Below are 22584 nucleotides of genomic sequence, written 5' to 3' on the forward strand. Positions count from 1 at the left end.
AGAAACCCACAAGGGTTCAAACGTGTAATGCGCGTTCACAGCTTCTGAATATTCAGTGCGAACTGATTGGTTGAATGTTTCAGTGCAAAGTACCATATTTGGAAACCCCTCACTCTTGTTGTTCCAAATATGGTACTTAGCAAATTGAATATTCAGAAGCTTGTTTCCCAACACACAAGGGGCTGTTACACCTTTCAACCCTTATGGGTTTCTGGTGATAGATTATAACCAACGAGGCAGACAGCGCCAAGTTGGTTATAATCATTTTATATCCAGCAAGCCCAAGTAGAATAATTATTGTTTTATCAACCCATTGACTCCCAAGGGTTCCCCATTGACGAGTAAAATACTCTGGCGTTAGACAGAGTAAAATACTAAGTCTGGCCGGTTTAGGTCGGTTTGGACGTCAAAGGGTTTAAAACCCCATGGTGTTCCCGGGGATAGTATTGTCGACTAAAACGGCTTTGTTGGCCATTTTTTCTCAGAGCTGCAAAAATGTTCTCAGCTCGCTTTATTGCTGACATGTTCCTTACCCACATTATTAACTGATGGCCTGTATCCAGCAAGCCAATGAAAAAGCTGAAGTTCAGTTCTTAACTAATTAACATAACCTGGAGTTTCAAGGATTATGAAGGGGGTAGGCCACTACTTTTTGTGCTTCGATTCAAGAGTGGGCTAAATTTTTTAAATTTTTGTTTCATTGGGACGAGTGGGCCACCAAAAATTGTGTCTTTTCTAATTCGATTCTTCCCTCCCATCCCCTCCGGTACTTACGACCAGTCCCAAAAGTGACAACCTCCTATTTCCTCAGTCAGTGCTCTCACATGCTCAAGGTCAAACATGTATAAAAAAGGAGTTTCCCCAAAAGAACCCCACGCCAGGAGTACAGCCATAATGTTGGGTTAACAAGAAGTGTTTCCAGCCAGGCTTGAAATGGCAACCTACTTCAGATTAGGCAAATGCAATAACCACTGCACCACAGAAGCCTTCTCTTAGAATTCCCTAAGACACCTGCAGGGCTGGGGAGGCTTGTCCTCTATAAATGGGCGCATAGTTTTTAAGTGTATGTAGAGGTTAACCTATGAACTCCTGAACTGTACCTCAATGACAAGTAAAATTGTCTGGCGTTGGAGTAAAATCTATTTAGTCTCACTCCCTGGAGTCACTGTGTTCACAAGTCAGAAATGGCCAACAAATTCACAATAGAGACATTATCAACCCGTGATAAAGCCATCATGAGAGAGGGTTTGCTCACGCTTTTGAACTCCAACTCAACTGATTTAATGATCTTTCCCTATTATCTCTCCCTTCCCCATGTTCCCCCTTCATTTCTTTCCAAGAAACTTTCTTAATGAACCAGAAAAATGTTTCAAAGGAAATGTTGTGCTCCACGTTCAGCATCGTTTGCCAACCTATGCCATATTGTTAGCAGGTCTGCCCTGTTAAAGGCCCAATCGTCAAAGTTGTTCAGGGAAAATAACACTCAAAAAATTCAGACAGTCACGGAGACTCAGAACTCTGGATCATTGTAATGGTCAAAATTTATTGGCTTCTGACATCAAATACAAATAACTTGACTGCCTTGGCAGCGAACTCTTTCTCCGAAGGATAACCTATATAAACAGGATGAACATGACTAACTAGAATAAGTTAAAAGGTTAAACTGACTGCACAGACCAGTTGAGGCATCCAACCTTGAACACAATTTCTTTATCAGGAAAACAAGCAAGGTAGAAGCTATGTATTTTAAAAAAGGGCTTATTTTGCTTTCAATATGTTACCATTGAAGAAACTGGCAATAACTTAGAGACTGAAGCTACTGTGTCACGCAATGCTAACCTTGTATCACAAAATCTTCAGTTAATAACAGAAAGGTGTCATCCTGAGTAAAAATCATAAAACAAAATAAAATTCTCTATGGCTGAGGAATGAAATGTGCCTCTACCTTGCAAGTCATCAATTTGAATTAGTGATAATAAGTGGACAGTTAATTTTTATTTGTTCAGGCAAATAGTAAGTTTTGCAACAGCTACGTAACATGGCCTTGTCAAGGAAACTCCAATTCTGCTCAAACATTTGTCGTTGGGCAAAATAAATACTCTAGATATAGTAACTATGACTTTCTATATAATTACAAATGATAACTTTGTAGACACGTTTTTTTCCAACTAAGTTTCCCATACAGAGGAAGTGACCAAATGAGTACAAAAATTGGATCAATCTTTTATTCATTTCATTCAAGTTTTTTTCTCAACTTGATATAAAACTTATTCACACTATGTAAAAAAGGAATATTCTTGACTTTCCCCAAGACCTTGCCAAAATTAGCACAAAATCATCACAACTAAAGAATTTACTGTACTCATACAGCAAAGGAAATGGAATTTTCTTGAAGATACTTATATGATTTAAAATCCTCCTTATCGGTCTGAGACAAGAACATTATCTCCATTGACAATAATTGTTTTGGAAAATAATAAATACTTTGGCAACATAACTTTTATAGCTTTAGCACAGGGGTTGCACTTGCAAAACTACAACCCATTCTTTTATCATGATAGCAAAAGCTCAGGAACTTAAACTTTGATACTACAGGACATAATACAAGAATAGTTATTATGTCAAAGTCAACACTTACAAACTTGAGTCTTTAAATATTGCCCCCCTATTATCTAATACCATGTCAGAGTGTATATTCTCCTTACTGTTTCTTATTTCTTTTGGGATCAGTTGGGAGAATCCAAATGATCATTAATATTATTCTACTGTGTTCCCACTTGCTGAGCATCCTTTAAGAGAAATAAGCTGATCTCTTTCTAGTCTCAAAATGAAGCTGACGTCGAGTAGTCAGCATGTTGTCTTCAAAACTACTGCAAATCGAGTCCTCCATTGAGAATACCATGAACTATCAGGAGGACTTAATATTTCTCTTTATACCATCAGAAGTTTGTACAATGCAAGAATTTGTTTGCATGTCAGGTACAAACTCCTCTATCTACAAAATTAAAATTAGTACTTAAGCTTTTATTTCACTTTGTGTCCAAATAAGATGCCTCAAGTCAGACGACGGAGTACCAATAACTAGTTCAAAATTTACACTCTGTTCAACAAAATCCACTCTGAGTATGTGCTATAAATATTCTATGAAACAAGTGCTACCAACAAGTGGCACTTATCAAGTACAGGAACATCCAGGCTATTAAAATTCCCTCCAGACTTTCGGCTTACAGTAATTTAATAATTTGCAAAAAAACTAGACTTTCAGATTTTATCCAAGAAACCAAAGTTCTTTAACGAAAGCATACACCCTGATAAGTTCTTTTTTAAGCATACATTGTAAATACATGAAGGGCTATTTTCTAATGCAACTTGAGATCTAAGATGATGGTTATCGTAAAACAGTTCACAATCATAAAAGTGGATTTGTTAAACCTCTTGTAAGTCAGTGGAAATTAGGAAAAAACACTTCATTTTGATGAATAAAGTCTGAAAGGATAGCCCAACTCAAACCACCATTAATAGCTCATGGTAGTTGAATGCAACAGCATTTGGACCTTGAAACTCAGATACTTACTAACACAAACTTATTTATTTTGCTCAGAAATGAAGTTCTTGCATTCAACTTTAAACTGCCAAGTTTCAAAATAATGTTGCAAAAGGTTTTGGGTTCTTAGTTGTGTGGTTCTTATTGCACACCATTGTCTGTGATCTTGGCAATTAACCTATTGTACTTGAGAAATATTGTGACTGAGAACAAGAACAATTTCAGAATGTCTTGGCTTCAGCCAGCTGCAAATTCAAATGACAAGTCAGAACCCTTTTAAGATTTCTTGCTCAAGGCAAGTCAATGATTGTCAGTTAAAACTGCAAAAACACCCATGGTGGGATTTAAAGAATTCCTGAAAATCAGTCGGTATAAGGAAATGATGATGCTTTGCTGTCAAGACCCCAAGTTCCTTCACCTCGCCTCGCCCATGTTCCTTTTTCTTTCAAACAACCAGGCAACTCTCCACTGCAAAGCCACTGTGTTACAATGGTCACTCTTCACTCTTTCACAACAACAATCCTCCTTCAGAACTTTTCATGAGATGCCATATTTGATGCCAGGTGTATCGCCAATGCAACATTTCCAATTTAAACATGTTTCATCAAAGACAGAAAAAAATGGTTAACTTCTGTAACAGTAACCAAATAAAGAAAACCAACAACTTTAAGGTGGCAGCTTGATGCTCTTTAGTTCCACCAATCCTGAGCTCCTGCATTGCTGGCAAACCGGTTCTGATTCCAGTATGCCACATTCCCATACCCTCCATAGTGGGGTCCACCACCTCCACCTCCACCTCCACCTCCACCTCCACGGTGATGTGGCTGCTGCCTGTAATCACGGGAGCCAAACCCGCCAGCTGAGTGCCTGCTAAAAGAACAGAACTTTTTCTGTCAATTACCATGGGGAAAAAAAGCAAGGATTTTCAGATGCTACAGTACAGCTAAAAAATAATGAATGCACAAGAACTTATTTTTGCGTCTGCAAGCCAGCAACTTCTTGCGGCTCCTTGCACCACAATCCTACTAGCCGCAAGAACTTCTTTGCGGTTGTAAGTTGACACCGCAAGACCTTCTTTCTGTTAAGAAATCTGCACTGCAACAACTTCTTTGCAGAAACATCTTAGAAAGAAGGTGATGTACAACACTCGCAAGAAGACAACACTTTCAGGGCAATGCAGGGTAATAAAGTGGGGTCTATGTTTGCGATGGTCACGACAGTGGGAGTTATAAGAATCATATGTAAACAAACGTCGCAATGATATGGCGATTTTTTACAATGCTTGGACAAAGACTCGTCGCATGTTAGCAATTAGAATAAATATCAGACAAAACCCACTCAAGTTCCCACTATTATTGTCTCTTGACTCTTTAACAGAGACGTGCAGTAAGATGTGACTGGTGCAATAATTATTCTCATGCACAAAAAATTGATGTACACTACACTGTACACTGTTCTGAACAACAGGAACTTAACACTGCACATTACTGAACAACCCATGGGGCACAGTCCAATACCACCATTTGGCAGCCATTCTAATTTTTAGGTAGAAATGAAATTGTTTGCAAACTGAAAACTTGGAACACTGTACACAATGCCATAAGTAATAACTAAAGGCATATTGCAAATGGCATAGGACACCTTTCAAACAACTTGCCAAGTGTCTGCCATATTGGACTTAAAAGCATCTTTGGTGCTGGTCAATTGGGTGATTTTGTTCCCAGTTTTTTTAACTTTGTGGTTTTTGTACTAAATGTTATCACTAGGAAATATTGCTTTGTTTTGTAAATATTGAAAGCTGACCATGCGATGAAGCATCAAGCTGGGTGGGAAAAAGTTCACTGGGACTTGACTGTCAGACTACGGGAATTAAAATAAAGCTCAAAACTCAAGCCTCTTTAGCTTGCAGGATCTATGTGTTGATAACCTATTTTAGTATAAATACACAGGTGATTATACAAAATCGTGCTCTCTCATTGGCTCGCTATCTCGGATTATCAGCCGATAATCACCTAGACGGACAAAATGGCTGCCAGTAGTCGTTTTGCTGCTGTAAGTGAAGATAATTTCGCGTTAAATGTTTTTTTTCTCTTTTTTGAAATAATCACCTGTGTATTTATACTAAAACAATTATTCGCCTCAGGCTCAGTGATTATCGGTGAATATTCACCGATAATCACTTCACCTTCGGCGAATAATTGTTAAGTATTTCTAGGTTGTCTCTATTATTCTTTATTCATTGCTTTTCATTTTTTTCGTGTAAATATTGTCTATTTCTGTGGGAGTTAAGAAAAAAAAATTGAATTGAATTGAACCTACCTGACACAATTAAAGGATGTTTCACCCCAATTCTTTATTATTATATGTAACAATAATTATTGCAAGTAATAATACAAATAACAATATCACATTAGAAACCAAGAGTAATGTCTTACCTCCTTGAGCGGTTCCTTCCAGAATTCTGGTGGCTCTCATAAGCAAGAGACTCCAACCAGCTGGGCACTTCCTGACGAGTGTCATTCAGCAGTTCCACAAGATCTTTGGCAACATTGCGATTCTTGTCATTGAAAAATGAAGTAGCAAGACCTGTAATAATGAGCAAAACAACTTCAAAAAATGTGAGAAAATGGTGGTTTGCCACACCCATGAGAGATCGCATACATCACAAGTCTTGAAACTCTAATTTACGTGCTACTATGACCAAAAAAACAATTCTTTTTCTTTGGATTTCAGAATTATGTTAACTGAACACCAAGAGAACCAAGTTTAAAGTCCTGATTTCAAAAAGACAACTGTTTATTTTAACTGGAAATTTCTTATTTAGTGGTCTGCCATTGCTAACATTAAAATCTTGAGACAGCTGGGTCGAGGAGAAAATGACGTCAAAGACTCAATAGTTTAAGAATGCAATGTGTAGGTACGCGACTAAACTAATATGCAGCTTGGGAGTTCCAGGCTTTCAGATTTTTAAACTTGTGTTTTGCATATATAATAAGTTGTGTTTACACGTAAAATTTTAAGCTAGTGAGTAAATGTCGTCACTTTTCCCTAGATCCACCCCTCTGAGATCCAATTGGTTAGTTTTGAACGTGAGTAATGGCGGACCGTGAAATCCAAAACTTACACTCGAACAGCTTTTGGATAAAAATCAAAGCTCAAAATTTTGCCAGTCAGTTGTTACGCGAACACGCTTTCAAAACCTAAATAAAAAAAGGACATTCTTTTTTGATCATAGTAGCACTCATGTGTGAATGTCAACTTCCATTTGATTAGTACTGTGCTTTACTTGCTGATAAAAATGAAGGAAAAAAGAACTGAAGGAGTAAAAATAATGTCAAATAAGCCAATCGTTAAAGAGATGGGGTTTGTCACCATTTAACTTACCAGTGTGTCCCACACGTCCTGTACGTCCAATACGGTGAACATACTCTTCAATATCAGTGGGCATATCAAAGTTAACCACATGACGCACATTAGGAATGTCTAGACCGCGAGCAGCAACCTGCATTGAACAAAAAACAATTGCACAGGTGACAACTATAGCAGCTAGATCAAAGATGGAGACTGCTCCCACGCCTGGCAAATCCTGGTAATGCAGTCAGGGAAAGACAGGCATCCATCACACTGATCAACAGTGAAAAGAAAGGGAAGACAGCAAAACACCTGTACACTAAAAATACACTTTCCGCTCCAACAAACAGACATTCCAGGGGTACCACCCTTTGAGAACGCTTTGGCTCAAGTATTCAAAACTGCAGACCACAAGAAGTTCACAGCTTTTCCGTTGATAACTAGAGTACATTGAATCACACTGAACTGCACGAGAAATGCTCATGTAATATTAAATGAAATATTAACACTCCCACAAATCTTCATATGACAGACCTGATTGAGTACACCTTGCATTTTCAAGTAGGCTGCAAAAACTGGATGTACTTTCCAACAAAAGTAATTAGAAGGTAACCAATGTTATCTTCAATAGTAAAACCACAGAAATGTTAACTCACAGCAGTGGCCACTAAAATTGGGGTACGGCCAGACTTGAAGGAAGCTAGGGCTGCCTCCCGCTCGCGCTGAGACCGATCACCATGAATAGAAGTTGCAGGATAGCCTTCACGGTACAAGAAATCCTCCAATGCATCAGCACCTTTCTTGGTTTCAACAAAAACCAGAGTCAGAGACTCAGGGCCTGAGAAAGAGTAAAAAAAAAATCAACTGATTGGTCATGAAAGAAGGTCATTATTATCAAGACTGAAGTCTCTGTATATACAAAAATTCCGAGCAAGTCTTGAAATCAGACTCGAGACTAGATGCAAAAGTTCTTTGACAATCCACAATCAAGTCTTAAGGCGACTTGGGAGTCACCCTGGGTTGTCAACTTACATGTGACCAGTAATGTTTGGTGGCAACATCTCTCTGAAGCTAATGCACATACCTGATGCATTGAGCAGATCCAACAGGAAAGATCTCTTATCATACTCATCCACCCAAACAGTCTTTTGCGTGATGTTCTCACTTGTGGATCCCACACGTCCCACAGCTAAGAAAATGTAGTTCACCAAAAAGTCTCGAGCAAGCATCTGTAAACCAACAGATACATCATTACATTTCCTGGTTTTATCTAGAGTTCAAGCGGGTACTTGACAAATCCTACCAATTCAGGTTTCATTGCCTACGAATTTGGAAGAAAGCTCACTCAAGCAAACTTTGTCACATGTACGAGGTTTTGCTCATCTACTAGACGTCATTTCTGTACTTAACCTGGATTTCCTTGGGGAAGGTAGCACTGAACATGAGGGTCTGCCGTTCACCAGCTTTGGGCATACTGTCTTGGTCCACAATGCGGCGGATCTGAGGTTCAAAGCCCATGTCCAACATACGATCAGCCTCATCAAGGACCAAAAACCTAACAAAAAACAAATTCTTTTAGAAATATATATATGTTTCTATAAACATCACTACAAAAACATTGTATGCAACTTTTTTGTGAGAAATCCATCCCAAACTTTAAATATTTATTACTTGGAAAAACATTTGTCAGCACCACATTTATGTCCCAAGCTTCAAGCTTCACTAACCCATTGACTCCTGGGAGTGAGAGTCAGGGGTCGCATTCAAAGACATAGGTGTTTGGATAGGAATAAAATGTGTCATCACCTCTCTATGGCAAGCGCGACCCTTATGTCGTGACAGCGGACATACAAGTTGCGGAGGACGCAAGATCAAATGGGCTGATGTCCTGCCTTAGAGCTGGTCATATCTGGTCATAAGGCCATAAAACAAAAGCTTCAAAACCATCATTCGACACCTCTTTTTTGACAAAACTTGTGCGTTCTACAGACTTGATCCATTTTGCAATCTGCCGTACACTAGAGAAGCATGCCCAACAAAAACTTTCAATATCATTCTGATCAATTCCATCCCTTTACATATTGCCCAGCCTTTTACTCATCTGGGCCGTCCCACAGTCAGACTCAGCAGTTATTTTATCCAACCCAGAGTGAATCTCAACAGTTCAGCAATCAAGTATTTCATCCGTCGCAGAACAACTGGAGATCATCCCCGGTTTCTGTAGCATGAAGCGCCTAGCAATATTTCTACTCCTCCCTGGATGGGATGCTAGTCCATCGCAGGGTTACCCCCAGCATTAAATTCGCCGATACCCATTTACACCTGGGTGGAGAGAGGCACTGTGAGAGTAAAGTGTCTTGCCCAAGAACACAACACAATGCCCCCAGCCAGCGCTCAAACCCAGACCACTCACTCAGGAGTTACGCCACAGTGCCTCCCACTAACTTCCTCTGCATCCACCCAAAATCTATGCCCCATTAATACAGGATAAGCCTCCCCGGTCCTGCAGGTGTTTTAGGGAATTCTAAGAGAACGTTTCTGTGGTGCAGTGGTAATTGCACTTGCCTAATGTGAAGTAGGTTGCCATTTCAAGCCTGGATGGAAACACTTATAGTTAAAGGTTGTCATCCCCTACATTATGGCTGTACTCCTGGTGTGGGGTTCTTGTGGGAAAACACTCCTTTTTGTCCCCTTGTCCCCTTTAACCCATTGACTCCTTGAAGCAAGACTTGGATTTCACTGTCTAATGCCAGATGATTAAACTTGTCAATGGGGGGGCCGTGGTTCATAAGCCAATGGGCAAATGTACATGCAACACCCACTAATCTACAGTAGCACTTGGCGCCACTTTTCACTGAAAGTATTGTATGTAAAAATACAAAATTCTAACTTTGGAAAAGGTAACAAAAAATGAGTAAGCACTCGAGACAGACTCCATTTCTTGAGAGAGTACAGCTGCCTTCTTGTGACAATACAGAGGTCGTGTGAATTAGTTATAAACACATAAAAAGAATGCAACACACTTGCAAATGTCCAGCCCAACTCTTCCTCTGTCCAGCATATCGACAAGACGTCCAGGAGTGGCCACCAGGAGGTGACAGCCACGATCAAGCTCCTTCAGCTGGCCGCCAATATCTGCTCCACCATAAACCACACATGGACGCACATACGAACGATATGAAAACTGTAAAGGATGTAAGAACCCAAATTAATCTTTCGTGTGCAAAAAAAAAAAAACCAATAAAATACCACTGCCTACAGAGTAAATACCCTTGAATGAAATAAGCTATAATTAAATCTTCTTGTGATATTGACTCTAAACTGCTCTTCAGTACATTTCTAGTGCTTACAGAGTGGGGTTAGCCTAAAGACTCTCATACACCTGAAAGGCTACATGAACAACCAGTGTTTTATTTCATTTATCAGCGACAGGAAGCTTTGCAACCAAAAGAAGATGCTACACGTGTAGATACCTTCCTTGATTCATCAAAAATCTGGCAGGCAAGCTCTCTTGTTGGAGCCAAAACAAGGCAGATTGGGAACTGCTTGCGGCGTGACAGTTGCCGAGCCTAGAGAAAAAAATATGGTAGTTACACTTGAAAATCTAATGTGTGACATAATTAAGGAAATGAATCTGAAATTTCACTCTCAACACAGAAAAATGCATAAGTACTATTTTGAAAGAAACTATCTGACCACTCACATCAGGAAGGGGTGGAGGACCCTCTTCAAATATCCTGCTCAAAATTGGAATCAAAAAAGCAGCAGTTTTCCCAGACCCTAACACAAAGTGAACAAGTTGCAAAGCAAAAATGAACAAAAATCATTCTCATAAAGCACAAGTCCATAACAAAAACAGATCAACCTTGATGCACAACATCAGAACGCAATCTATTGATTAATTGACATATTTGGTACCACAAAATTCATTCAAGTAACTGCTCATTTCTAATATGCATTGAATGAGAGAGTTGATGGAGGAAGAAAATAATTGTACTTGGCTTACCAGTCTGTGCACAAGCCATCAAGTCCCTCTTGTTCTTTACAATGGTTATTGCATACTTCTGAACTGGAGTTGGCTTAGAGTAGTTAGCCATCTTATAAGAAAAAAAAAAAAAGATTCAAAGAGATCACACAAGATACTTTAAGGCTTATTTCAAGCACGTAACTAAGGTAAGACATGTGTCCATTCCTTGAACCACTCTCACTAGAGGAAGAGCTCAACTAAACTAAAACAAGTCTAAATATATATTACGTTTCAATTTAGGTTTACCTCAACATTATGATGCAAAATTTCACCAAGGTTGCAGTCAGAAAACTAGAAGAGAAGAAAAGCCAGTAATTTGAAAAACTCCAATTTCTACCCGTATATCCTTAGACTGTAATATGACATCAGTTAAGGACGGTGCCTACTATTGTTATTGCGCATACGGTCTGTGCATCTCAAGGTACTCGGATTCCCAATGGGTGGTGCTTATTAATACAGGGATATTTTTGCGCAGTTCAAAACTATGCGGAAAAAGAAGAACTTAGCAAGTGCTCTTGGTATCCAAAAAGAAAATTGGGGGTAACCATGGATTTTTCAGAGATAATTAAGCTTCAATTTGGCAAAGAACGCTATACATTGCTTTGTATTTTAAAGCTTTTTACAAATATTGTTGATTAATTATCTTTGAAAAATGCAAGGTTACCCCTAATTTTCTTTTTGGATTTCAATAATACTTGTTAAGATCTGCTTTTCCTGCATATTCTGGAAACAGCGCAAAAACACCTTTGACTTAGTAGGCACTGTCCTTAATTAATAACAGAAGCTCATGACCTTAAAATGTACAACTTTGGTTCAGAGCTGGGTTTTTTTTAGTTTCAAGTTTCCTTATTTGGATGTAACATAGCTCATGCATTTTCCTGCATGTGTAAGTTCGATCTTATTTTTGTCCATATTTGGGCGTAAAACTGGCTTCCTAAAATCCCCAGCCTTGTTCCAAGGAAAAGAGTTGCAAGATACACGCTTCAAGGTCATGTGATTCTGTTAATAACAGTAACAGGTTAGTACAAAAAAAAAATTGTCAATAAAAAAGATGGAAAAGAACATACTAGCTCAATGTTCTTGGGAACATCCTGTCCAGTGGCTTCAACTGGGATATCCTCGTACTTATCAAAGTTTATTCCAGTGTTATGCTTGCCAAAAAGCTCCCTGAAAAATTATTCTTCTAACTCAAATACAGCAAAAGAAGAACTAAATCACTTTTAAAGTCTGGAACAAAATATGTGTACAGCCGAAGGAGCATATTTTGGAGTAAGCATTACCGTTCAATCCGCTCATTTTTCGGTAGAAGCTTGGACCAATCCTCAGGGGGAGGCTGAGTGACTCTTCCGTAGTCTCACAAGAAAGGAAATAAAAAATCTTAAAATGTGACAAGGCAAAATTAAGAAAAAGAGATGACATTTAATAACTTGTTAAAATGAAATAACCACTTCCTTTACCATTATTGCTTCCTCTGGAAGAGCCCCTGTTGTCATCTCTGTTGCGCCAATTATTTCCACCTTCACGTGGACCATAGTACATGCCTGGGTTACCAAACCCTCCTCGTCCACCCCCACGATTGGAATACCCACCATAGAAATTTGACTGTTGGTAAAAACCATCTGAGAGAGAAAAAAAAAACGAAAGTGCTTATAATAAGCATCTCTATTGGCATACTTTCATTATGAAAAAATAATGCAGCATTAACCACAGAAACTGTGTCTCATTTTAACAAGATTGTAATTTTCGTGTACACTGTACAACTCTACAAAACTTGCCTGTTATGATAGGCGCATGCCAATTGGACCATTTAAGCAATAGAGGACGTTTTCCATGTTTCCATAGCCTCATCTAAACACAAGGGGGAGTTGGAAGAATTTGAGACAGTTATGCAAACCCTCGTCTGCATCTCTGGTTTGCATAACTGTCTCAAATTCTCCCAACTTCCCCGAGTATTTAGATGAGGCTATGGAAACACAGAAAAAAAAGTCCTCTATTGTTTTTATAAAATATTGCTCAAAGATAATTCGCCATATGAAGGAGAATCCCGGGTCTTTTACTTCTTGATTGAAACGCATTTTCTTGATACATGCTCAAAACGTGCGTCTGACATACATAACCAATCAAAATTCGTGTGATGTCACAGCCGTGTTTCCACACTCTCATCTAAACACAGCTATTGACCAACGAGAGTGTGCATACTATCCTAATTATTTGATTAAAAAATATTGTTTTTATCTACACAGAAGTTTCATGCAACACTCATACAATGCACTATACATGTACCATACACAAAATCCTTCCAAGGCTGCTGCCTAAGGGTCGCCCAGGGCACATTATTTAGGAGTTTGGGCGACCAAATTTCAGAACGAGTATCACGAATGAGGGGGGGAGTGGGTTAATTAATTAATAAAAAATGACTCTGACTACTAACTTTTTATGTTGGGAGCCTAAAGGGGTCCTAGAAAATTTTCTTAGGCAGTAGCCTTGCCTTCAGAAAACACAAACCTCTATACGGATCACGAGGTCCAAAATCCCGTGCTCTGGGATTGAAACCTTGGCCATGGAACTCTCCTCTGCCAGGAGGGGGGCCTTGTCTGTTACGAAGATGAGGAGGGACATATCGTTCTTTAAAAAAAAATTCAACACCTTCAGACTTCTTAACAAAAAAATTGCAAGGATGAAACATTTCTCTAACATTAATGTGCAGGTGTTATGTCACCTCAACCTAGTTCAATGGTCCAGCTCAGAGTCTCCTTTAGATGTACTTCAATGCAATTTAACTAAGCTAACAACTAGGAGCAAGTGATGGCAACATCTTCGGTTCGTTATCTTATGTTTTGGTTAGCAATGCATTACGTTGGATCTTGTTAGTGTTACATCAGCGTTGGATTGTGCTAGCATTGATTTTTAACAGGGTCTTTTAGTGCTGCATTTGCATTGCATTCTTCGCTGTCTCCTCAGTCCCAACGATTGTGCTTATCTGCAGTGCATGCATTTAGCAGCTTTGGTTGCTAGGGCTTGTCCTCTAGCAACAGTCTTATCATGGTGCACACAGCGTAGCAGTAGTTGGCACTTTACCATGTGATTAGTGGAGCGTATTTCTTGTTTGGAGCAAGTGCTAGATTTCATGATTTTGTCATCCCCCCATCTTCCGTTTTGGATGGTGTTAGCACTATAGGGACTATGGGGGTGATTGTTAGTTTTATCATTACAGTTGAACCTTGATTATCCGGACTAGCTTTTCTGGTCCCATTTTTTTCATGAATATTAATTGGTTACATTCATTATCCGTAGAAAAGCTATCTTAAGCTGAACTGAGTTATAAAATTCCAGTCAGAACTGAATTTGTTTCGCATCAAAAGAACAATTTAGGGCAAGCTTATTGCTTGAGTGATCTTAAACGCGTCTAACACGCACCGTAACTAATGCAGTGCATTTCATTGAGCGTTCATTGGCTCAGAGTTGTTTTGCTGCAAAGTGAAATTTCATGCTCCGCTTCCCCGATCAGTGTTCTTCCTCTAAACACAACTTCACTGATTCAGCCTATGGATCAAGGCGCCTTAGTAAAGGAAACTTCTTCAAAGAGTTATCGCAAATCAAGACGCTGAAACAACTCAAAGTCTGAAGGAAATCGTGAAGAAACTAACTGTGAGAGATTCAATTTACATGCTTGCTGATGCATGGGAAGAGGCTAGTGCTGAATCCATATTCAAAGAATTCAGCAAACTGCAAATTCATCCCGACGCTGAGACACGCTTATTAAACGCTTCTGATCCATGATGGAAATTGTAAATGAAGTTGGCAACAGTGAAGGTCTCTCTACTTCTGATGTCAATGACTGGCTTAGAGCCGATGATGAACTTCCGACTTCATTGCAGTTGTCAGACAAACAAATTTTAGCGAGCGTTGTTGGACAGTCTTCAGTTGAAGATGAAAGTAGCGACGAGGAGGATGAGAGTAGAGATCAGCAAACTGTTACAAACACTGAAGCTGTTGAATGCTTTAAAAAGTGTTTGACATGGATGGAAAGACAAAACATTAATGTGGAAGCTATTCAACTTATGCAGCTTCGAAGAATGATGGAATTAGTGACACGTGCACGCTGTACAAGCTTGAAGCAAACTGATTTACTTGAACATTTTAGGCAGAAATGACTTGTAAAACAAATTGATTTACTTGCAAATTGTAGTCAGAAATGGCTTGCGACTGTGGTTCATTCTTGCATGATTCTCGAATAAATGTTACGGTTTACAAATGTATTCAGTGTTGAATCATTCATATTCATATTTTCGATTATCCGGACTATTCGGGCCAGTCCCCAAGGGTCTGGATAATCGAGGTTCAACTGTACTATTTTTATTATTCTTGTTATTATTATCACACTCTTTATTTAATTTTATTCCTGTTCCACCACTGAGAATATCTATGGTTCTAGAAGAAAAACAAGTTGTTAAAGTGCTACTTCAAGATGCCAAAAAACAGAAGCCATAGGTGTAAGGGGGGTGTTAGTAAGTACAATGTTAGTAACACGTTGTTGCCCCATGGTGATGTGGAGGTAAGTTTTCAATCCACGCAACGCACTGAATGATCGTTCTGCAGAACATTATATGGCAGGTATCACTGCAAGGATATGTACCACAGTACACTCTGGAAACATTTTAAATAGATCATTCTTGTGCATTGTCTCCAACATTTCTTAAACAGTCATGTAGCATAATTTGCGCACATGATGAAAACTTGTGTACATTTTCTTTAACAACTGACTTTCCCCAAATTTCTCTTCCTGCTCAAAAGATCTGGGTTGCCCAAAACAAAGAGCAATAATACAAGTCTTCACAATATCCCTTTTAGTATGTGTAATAAATAATTTTAATTTAATAATAATTTACTGAATATGAAAATGTCATATTACAATAATCCAGGAATTTTATATAAGCTTTGTCAGAATTTCCTTTAAGTGTTATATAAGTATGACCATAATACAACGCGTGGTAAGGAAGGATACATGACACATTTCCGAGAGTTACGCAATTTTCGAAAAGTTGAAAACTGTCGTCCGAATTTAAAGCATGGTAATTTTTCGCTTAACAGTTTTTTTAACGTTGTGTCGTGCAATAATAATAATTAATATGATTTGTGGCAGCAGATAGCTCTGGTAGAACTTACGATCTTGTGAAAGGGGCAATGAAGAAATAATACAGGCCTTGAATCAAACAGCCGGATTAATTTGAGCTTTATCTAAAATATCAGCTAAGATATACTCAAGTTACGAATGAGTAAAGAAAGCCAAGATTAGCAAAAAAAGTAAAGTCTTTCAAGTCACCAAGGCAAATTACAGAGAACCATAATTAGCAAGAAAATAATGTCTTCATTAAAATGTAAAGACCGACGCGCCAAAAACCGGATTACATGTGATCGTAAACCGGCAAACGGATCGTCCATTGCAAGGCAGCCGAAGAAAGTTCTTTTTTTTACACTACAAACAATAATACACCTTTCAACATTCACAGTCTTCCCTTCAAAACAACGGGCACTTTGAATCGAAGATTCTGCGCCAGATGCTGACGTCCTGAAAATTTAAGGTGTTTTTTTAGCGTGCCATAAGTAGACTACGTACCTTGTGGCTTGTTGGGGTCGAGAGCGCGTTGGTTTACCGCGCCCGAATTCAAGTCCAGACCAGCGAACTAGGACAAAAACAACGCAAAACATCAACAGTAAATAAATTAAGGAAAAACAACCCAAACGATATGTTTCTTGTCATCGAAGTTGCGACATTCTCCCGAAACACAACGCGCCACTCGCTCCTGCCATGTGCCTTTGTCTGTAAGCCGACACAAGTCAATCTTTTCCGATTCGAAGAAAATTCTACACTTACCCGCTGATCTAGAGCTTGAAAGTTTGCTGGGGACACATGACTCATAACGGAAAAAACAGTTGCTTCGAGAATTTGTCTGAAAGATTTGAAATGGTTGGTGTAATTCGGCAAGAAAGCGAACAACAATTGAAGTCTTTCAACTGAAGGGTTTTTTTCAAGGTGATCGCAATGTCAGTCGACAGTCGACTGAGTAACCGCTCATCATGACGTCAGGTACAAAACACGTGTCTTTAACTTCCCCAACCTTAGGGGGAGAGATTGGGGATTCTATTTTCAATTTTCCTTTCATTTTATTCTTCTTGTTTTCTCCAGTTTTAGACCCTTGAAACATCAGTTGGCTTCAATCCAATGCTCGTCTACACTTAATTTAAGGCGTTTGATATTTCTAAAGCCGTCTTCCACCAAAAACACTAAATTTGGTCAAAGGCTCAATGGACAGGAAAGATTCTTTCTTCAGGCTATTTTCTCAGACAAATAAGCGTTACCATAACCGTACAATCTATAGAGCGTTTTCACATGACGTCACGACGGCCATGTTGGTGTTCCAAAACAAAGAAATAGCGGTCATGATGGTGTTCCAAACTAATCCTCCGGGCATTGAACTCTATTTTTATGCGTGTTTCAGTAAACACGCTTGTATGGTCTATTTGTTCTCAAATGAACCGTGACTGTTTACTGGAGTGATGGACCAATTTCGTATCGGATATTTTAACTTTAATTGAAAGTTATCCGATTGGAATTAAACTGGGATATTTCTTTTACACGCCCCTTATTAGAAGACGCTTTGCGCCAAATAAAGAATAAATATCAAGATTTCGTTCCATCAGATCAACCCCTGCTCCTCAAATCGGCAAAATACAGCATGTATGTTAAGGCTGTAAGGCTTCTAAATCTGAAGATAATAATTTTCGCCAGTGATCGGTTCGGTGCCATCGGAAGCCATCGGAAGTATCACGATCACCACCCGAGTCAAAACAAAAAATGGTGGGAATTGCGTGGTTACGTAAGCCTCCCTCCATATTTGCTCACATCGTTCGCGCCCTTCCGCTGAAACATATTCAAGCGCTCCTTCCATTTGTAGGCGGAATTTTTCGGTGAAATTTTAGTTTTCCAAAGTTATGTATCTTTTAACTTAGCCTTCTTTCAAACTCAAGATTTTGCTTACCAGCCATCATACAGAAATAACCCATGGTAAAATACAAACAAGAGTTTTCCCATATTCCTGTTTGTCCTCCGAAATCCATTTTCTGAAGAACCGGACAAAAGTATCGTGCAAGAAACAAAACGTTACAACCAATGCTGGGTGTAGGATGAGTCCGGCTAATATGCTTAATATCCGATGATTGCATTCCAAGGGATTTATCAGAAGGAGGGAAGATCTTTTACATATATATATATAATAAATGACCGCGTTCCCAGAATCGATCCTTGGGAGGATTCTGCAAGTTAGCGTACAAAATTCCGAAAGTTCACTGCCAATTATAGTTTTCTGTTTTCAGCCAGTAAGATACGATTTAAACCAGGCTAACTTTTAAGATCTAACTCACTCGAGTTTCTGGAAGAGAATACAATGATTCATGTTTGCAAAAGCTTTTAGATCGATCTAAACCATTTTGGACTGAGACTGAGTTATCTATATTTTTAGGGCAGTTTGTGTTGAGAACATTGTTTTCATTAGATGGCTATAGAATTGATTCATGAAACACAACTACCGTATTTCAATTATAGTTTACAAAAAGCAGATGAGAATAGATTGGTCTATGATAAATTATTGGGCCTGGGCAGGGGCACCCAACGAATCTGTTCCTCACATTATCTGTTCCCCAGAGGAATCTTGCTGGCTGGCAAAAATACAGGTGTTTCGATGAGCTGGCTGGGAAATTTTGTTATTGATAGAGGTTTTGCCTGGGAATTACTGACTTTTTCTAGCATTTCAACCCGAGCTGGCTGTAGAAACTCTGAAGACTGAGGACGACTAAAAAAAAAAAAAAACAAACCATTCCCTCTCCCAGAGAGTAGTCACAAACATACGACGGCTGGTCAGAGTGATTGCGCTTGCGGAAAAAACTTGTTTTGTCCCGGTTTTGTCGGGGGAATTCCCGGCTGGGAAATATATTTGATCAGCTGGCTGGGAAACCAACCAATTTTATCGAGCTGGCTGAGAAATTACTTGTGTGTCTTGCTGGGAAAAAGGAACAGATAATGTTTTCCCAGCAACACTGAAAAACACCTGAAAATGCCTTAATAACATTTATTTTCATTAACTGGGGTATAATAATACATTTTACAACAAATTAGTCGTTGGGTGCCCCTGCCTGGGGAAACTCTAGCAGGCTTCCATTCATCCGGGAAAATTCCAGTAAAGATTGAAACATTGATTATCAAAGTCAAATGGAAATAACTATAGGTGATGCCTCTTTCAAAATGAGCACCGATATGTTGTTGTACTGCGTGTGTCTTAAGCTTAACTGTGCTCAGATGTGCGTTGGATGTTCAATTAATTGGCTGTACTGATAAGTATTACTTATATCTAGTAACGTTTGGGTCTTATGGTCAAGTGGTCAGGGGCACCCAACGAGAACGTAGTTCAAAACCACTTAAACAGAGCATTATTAAACGTATTTTAATATTTAAACGGTAGATATAGGCATATTTTTATCCCCTAAAAAGTTTTCATCTGTTCGGATTTCCTAGCTGAAAGTCTAGTGATCCGAAAATTCTAGGTATCAAAACTTACCATTTCGAAAATTTTAGCCAGAAAAAAGGCTCCCGAAAATTCTAGGTGACCTTTTTAGGGTAAAAATCCGTTAAAAATGGGCAATTATACCATTTTTCAGATGTTCGAAAATCTTAGGAGAGGCAGGCAAGCAAGAAATTTTACAACAAATATTCCGAAAATTCTAGATCTCAAATCGTCCTCCGAACAGATATTTTCCGAAAATTGACGTTGGGTGCCCCTGAGTGGTAGGGCGCCTACATCACAATTTATGTCTCCAATAATCGGTTAAACTTTGTATTATAAAAGTTCCAGTTATCTTCGATTTAATTCAAATTTTGCAATGCCAGGGTGGCCTGTACCATGCCGCCACCAGAAAGGGTTTGATACTTGAATATACAGAGAAATTCAATCGAAATTCAAGATCATCCTTCTGCGTTTGTGATTACTTTAATTATAGATCTTATGTAGCCGAGTTACACCTCCACCTCCTATTTCTAGTCCCTCCTTTCAAAAACATATCCTGGCATTTATTTCACCATTTAGAACATAATGTAATCCGTTGCCGCGTTGGCGTGTGGATCTTTACAACACTTTCGGTTTAGTTTCTTAAATGACAATCATCAGACGTTCATCATCTGACAGGCAAGAAATAATCCCATCTGTTTTACTGGGCATCATGTCAATATTTACCGAAGGTTTCTCACCACTTTTATGCAAAATGCTTTTCTTTTACAAAGATTCCTGTGTCTAATATATTTTCCTGCAAGGTACCAAAAGCACCCGAAAAATTACGTGACTAACAAAATAATTTTATTTTTATCAGTGGTTGTCATTTTGTATTCATCTTTTAAATCCTACACAAAAGCGAAAGCCTCCATTGTTTTTTAAATAAGATTTCCAAACTCGGTTGAATAATCCGTCTCAGCTTTAGAACTAAAAAAACTACAGTAAAAGGTCACAGATATACCATTTTTTACGACAATGCAATCACAGTTTGGCACTTCCTATAGCAGAAGTAATTAAAATTTCATTCTTCTCAGTCGATGCGAGCATTCCGTGAATTGACAAGTTTCCTGTTACTAAACATTATCCGCAATAACATTGTAAATGATACGGCGGTTTATACAACTGTATCCCTTTTAGCTTCATGATTTTTCGACTTCTTGAGAAATTTTTGCTTTTTCAATCTCTACGATTGACAGTAATTCCTCTATGATTTTTCCCAATTCAAGTTCTTGATCGTCCGCACACTCCTCAGACAAAAGGCTCTCGTGCGGGGAGCGGCAATCGCGTGTGGCGTTGAGCGAAATCGGCGACGTGTGGTCCCTAAGATCTGGTGAAGAAACTTCAGTGGGACTTGTTGCTGAGGAAGAATCGTTCGATCTTGCAACATCATTTTTCTCAAAACTTGCTCGTCGTTCAATTTTTTTCTGCTCTAGAGATATCCTTCTTTCCCCCCTGAGTTTCTGAAAATGACCTTCGCGAAATGCTGCGTACAAAGCTAAAGAAATAGACTTTGCCTTATCTTCGTTCTCACACGCCACGGCATGACATTCCACCATTGAAGGGCTTTTATGATGATTAAATGCAAAGACTGTCGAATAATTTCTGTTTAAAGCGCAATAAGATATATTTTCCAAAGAGATCAACTTTGATTGCCTCGATGACTGAGTCTTGGGCTTTGCTTCTTCGAGTTTAACTCCATTGGCGTCGACCAGAAGGAACATTTTCGGACAATACCTCTCCTCGGATTCAACTTTCTCGTGTATTTTACGGACAGCTTTCTCAATACCAGTCACTCCAGGTTCTTCAGTCACTTCATAACCAAGATATTTCACTTGAAAGCGGTTAGAAAGAGAAAAATCAGCCTTCCCAAATTTGCCTTTTAACATGGCTACGAGAGAGTGAAAATCAGTCACGCGCGTCACACTGCCAATGTGCATATGAAATAAAATATTTTAAGGCTTCTCTCGCCGCGGTTTTCAATTTGGTTATTCACAGCCTCAGCGGTTGCTCTTTCACAGTTTGGCTCTCTCTCATTTCCGTACTAAGAACTTCCCGTACGTTTAAAGATCCTTGAGATTGAATTGTTTATGATATTCTGGCTGTATCCACCTGTAGTTTGGTTTGAACAATAACCTATTCATATGCAAATTTCATGTTATCTATTGAGTCAACCAAGCCACATTTCCGAACAGCTCTTCATTTCCTAGTTTGATAAATACATTTGATAAATGTTGACATTTTTAAGGACATCTGAGCTGAAGGTTATCAGGATAAGGTTCCGTCGATGCTTAATCACCTACGAAACATTTTACACTGAGGTCCGTGATAACTTGTTGGGGCGATGACTAACTAGTATATTGATCTAACGGTTGTGAAGCGAACTCTACGTAAATTCAGTTGTTGGCTATTCATTAATCAAATTTCTGACAATTTCCTTCTATTACAACACATTAACATTGAAAGATGTTAAATGTGCAATATTCGGCTTTGCGTTCAAGTTAATGCTTTACTCGACTGGATTGAAGATATGTTGAGAAGTCTTAAGTACCAACAGATTAAGTTAAGAATTGTCCTTATTGGCCTAATGAAGAAGTTTTAAGAAACGAATTAAGTATAACAGACCTTATATCTTACGTGCACTAAGATGGGAAAGGGCTAATATTCAGCTTCACAAAAGTTAAATCTCGGCCTTCCGTGACGGGTGTTGCTGATTCACGACTGAACCGCGTTCGTCAACCAATGCGCTGAAACCCAAAAGCAATAGTTAAAGACAACAGCATCTCTTTGACTTGCACGTTTTCCTATAGCAAATAGAATGCCAGACGACCTACTCGTCAATGGGGACAGAGGAAAAAAGATAACAATATATGAAATCAGAGATAAGTAAGTGTGGTTAATTGGAAAATGATCAAGACTGCAACCAAATTGGCCGACCAACAGCTACTCCGGCCTAATGAAGGGTTACGGTAGTTTCTTCAGAAACTTTGGTGTTGTGTCGTTGGAGAGTGAAACACAGCTAACGTTCTTACAAAGGGACTGATGCTCGAAACGTCGTAAACGTT

General features: G+C 38.9%; 2 protein-coding genes across 3 annotated transcripts; both read right to left on the minus strand.

The window, feature by feature from the left end:
• Positions 1-1523: 1523 nt before the first annotated feature.
• LOC137982148 (ATP-dependent RNA helicase DDX3X-like) lies at positions 1524-16978 on the minus strand. Of its 2 annotated transcripts, none has more exons than XM_068829211.1 (17): positions 16798-16978; positions 16540-16606; positions 13428-13547; positions 12380-12541; positions 12203-12275; positions 11990-12089; positions 11169-11213; positions 10902-10992; positions 10599-10675; positions 10369-10464; positions 9919-10079; positions 8306-8450; positions 7980-8124; positions 7552-7733; positions 6929-7046; positions 5980-6130; positions 1524-4414 (listed from the first exon to the last, which is right to left on the minus strand). In XM_068829211.1, the coding sequence occupies exons 1-17, from the start codon at positions 16840-16842 to the stop codon at positions 4234-4236; spliced, it is 1959 nt and encodes a 652-aa protein (XP_068685312.1). In that variant the 5' UTR covers positions 16843-16978; the 3' UTR covers positions 1524-4233. The 2 variants fall into 2 exon arrangements, with proteins under 2 accessions (XP_068685312.1, XP_068685313.1); XM_068829212.1 differs by having other exon boundaries at positions 4087-4411.
• A 3551-nt stretch (positions 16979-20529) lies between these two features.
• On the minus strand, positions 20530-21606 carry LOC137983583 (uncharacterized). Its single transcript, XM_068830735.1, has one exon. The coding sequence runs from the start codon at positions 21457-21459 to the stop codon at positions 20662-20664; it is 798 nt and encodes a 265-aa protein (XP_068686836.1). The 5' UTR covers positions 21460-21606; the 3' UTR covers positions 20530-20661.
• Positions 21607-22584: the final 978 nt, after the last annotated feature.

The sequence above is a fragment of the Montipora foliosa genome, chromosome 13 (assembly GCF_036669935.1).
Source record: "Montipora foliosa isolate CH-2021 chromosome 13, ASM3666993v2, whole genome shotgun sequence".
NCBI classification, from domain to species: Eukaryota; Metazoa; Cnidaria; class Anthozoa; order Scleractinia; family Acroporidae; genus Montipora; species Montipora foliosa.

Excerpts from the sequence above, each read along its gene's own strand:
- LOC137983583 (XM_068830735.1), bottom strand. The coding sequence starts at position 21,459 with ATGCACATTGGCAGTGTGACGCGCGTGACTGATTTTCACTCTCTCGTA.
- LOC137982148 (XM_068829211.1), bottom strand. The coding sequence starts at position 16,842 with ATGAGTCATGTGTCCCCAGCAAACTTTCAAGCTCTAGATCAGCGG. Across the intron at positions 10,465-10,598 it reads GTCCTCCACCCCTTCCTGAT|GCTCGGCAACTGTCACGCCG; the intron begins GTGAGTGGTCAG and ends TTTTTTCTCTAG. Across the intron at positions 6,131-6,928 it reads AGGACGTGTGGGACACACTG|GTCTTGCTACTTCATTTTTC; the intron begins GTAAGTTAAATG and ends TCATTATTACAG.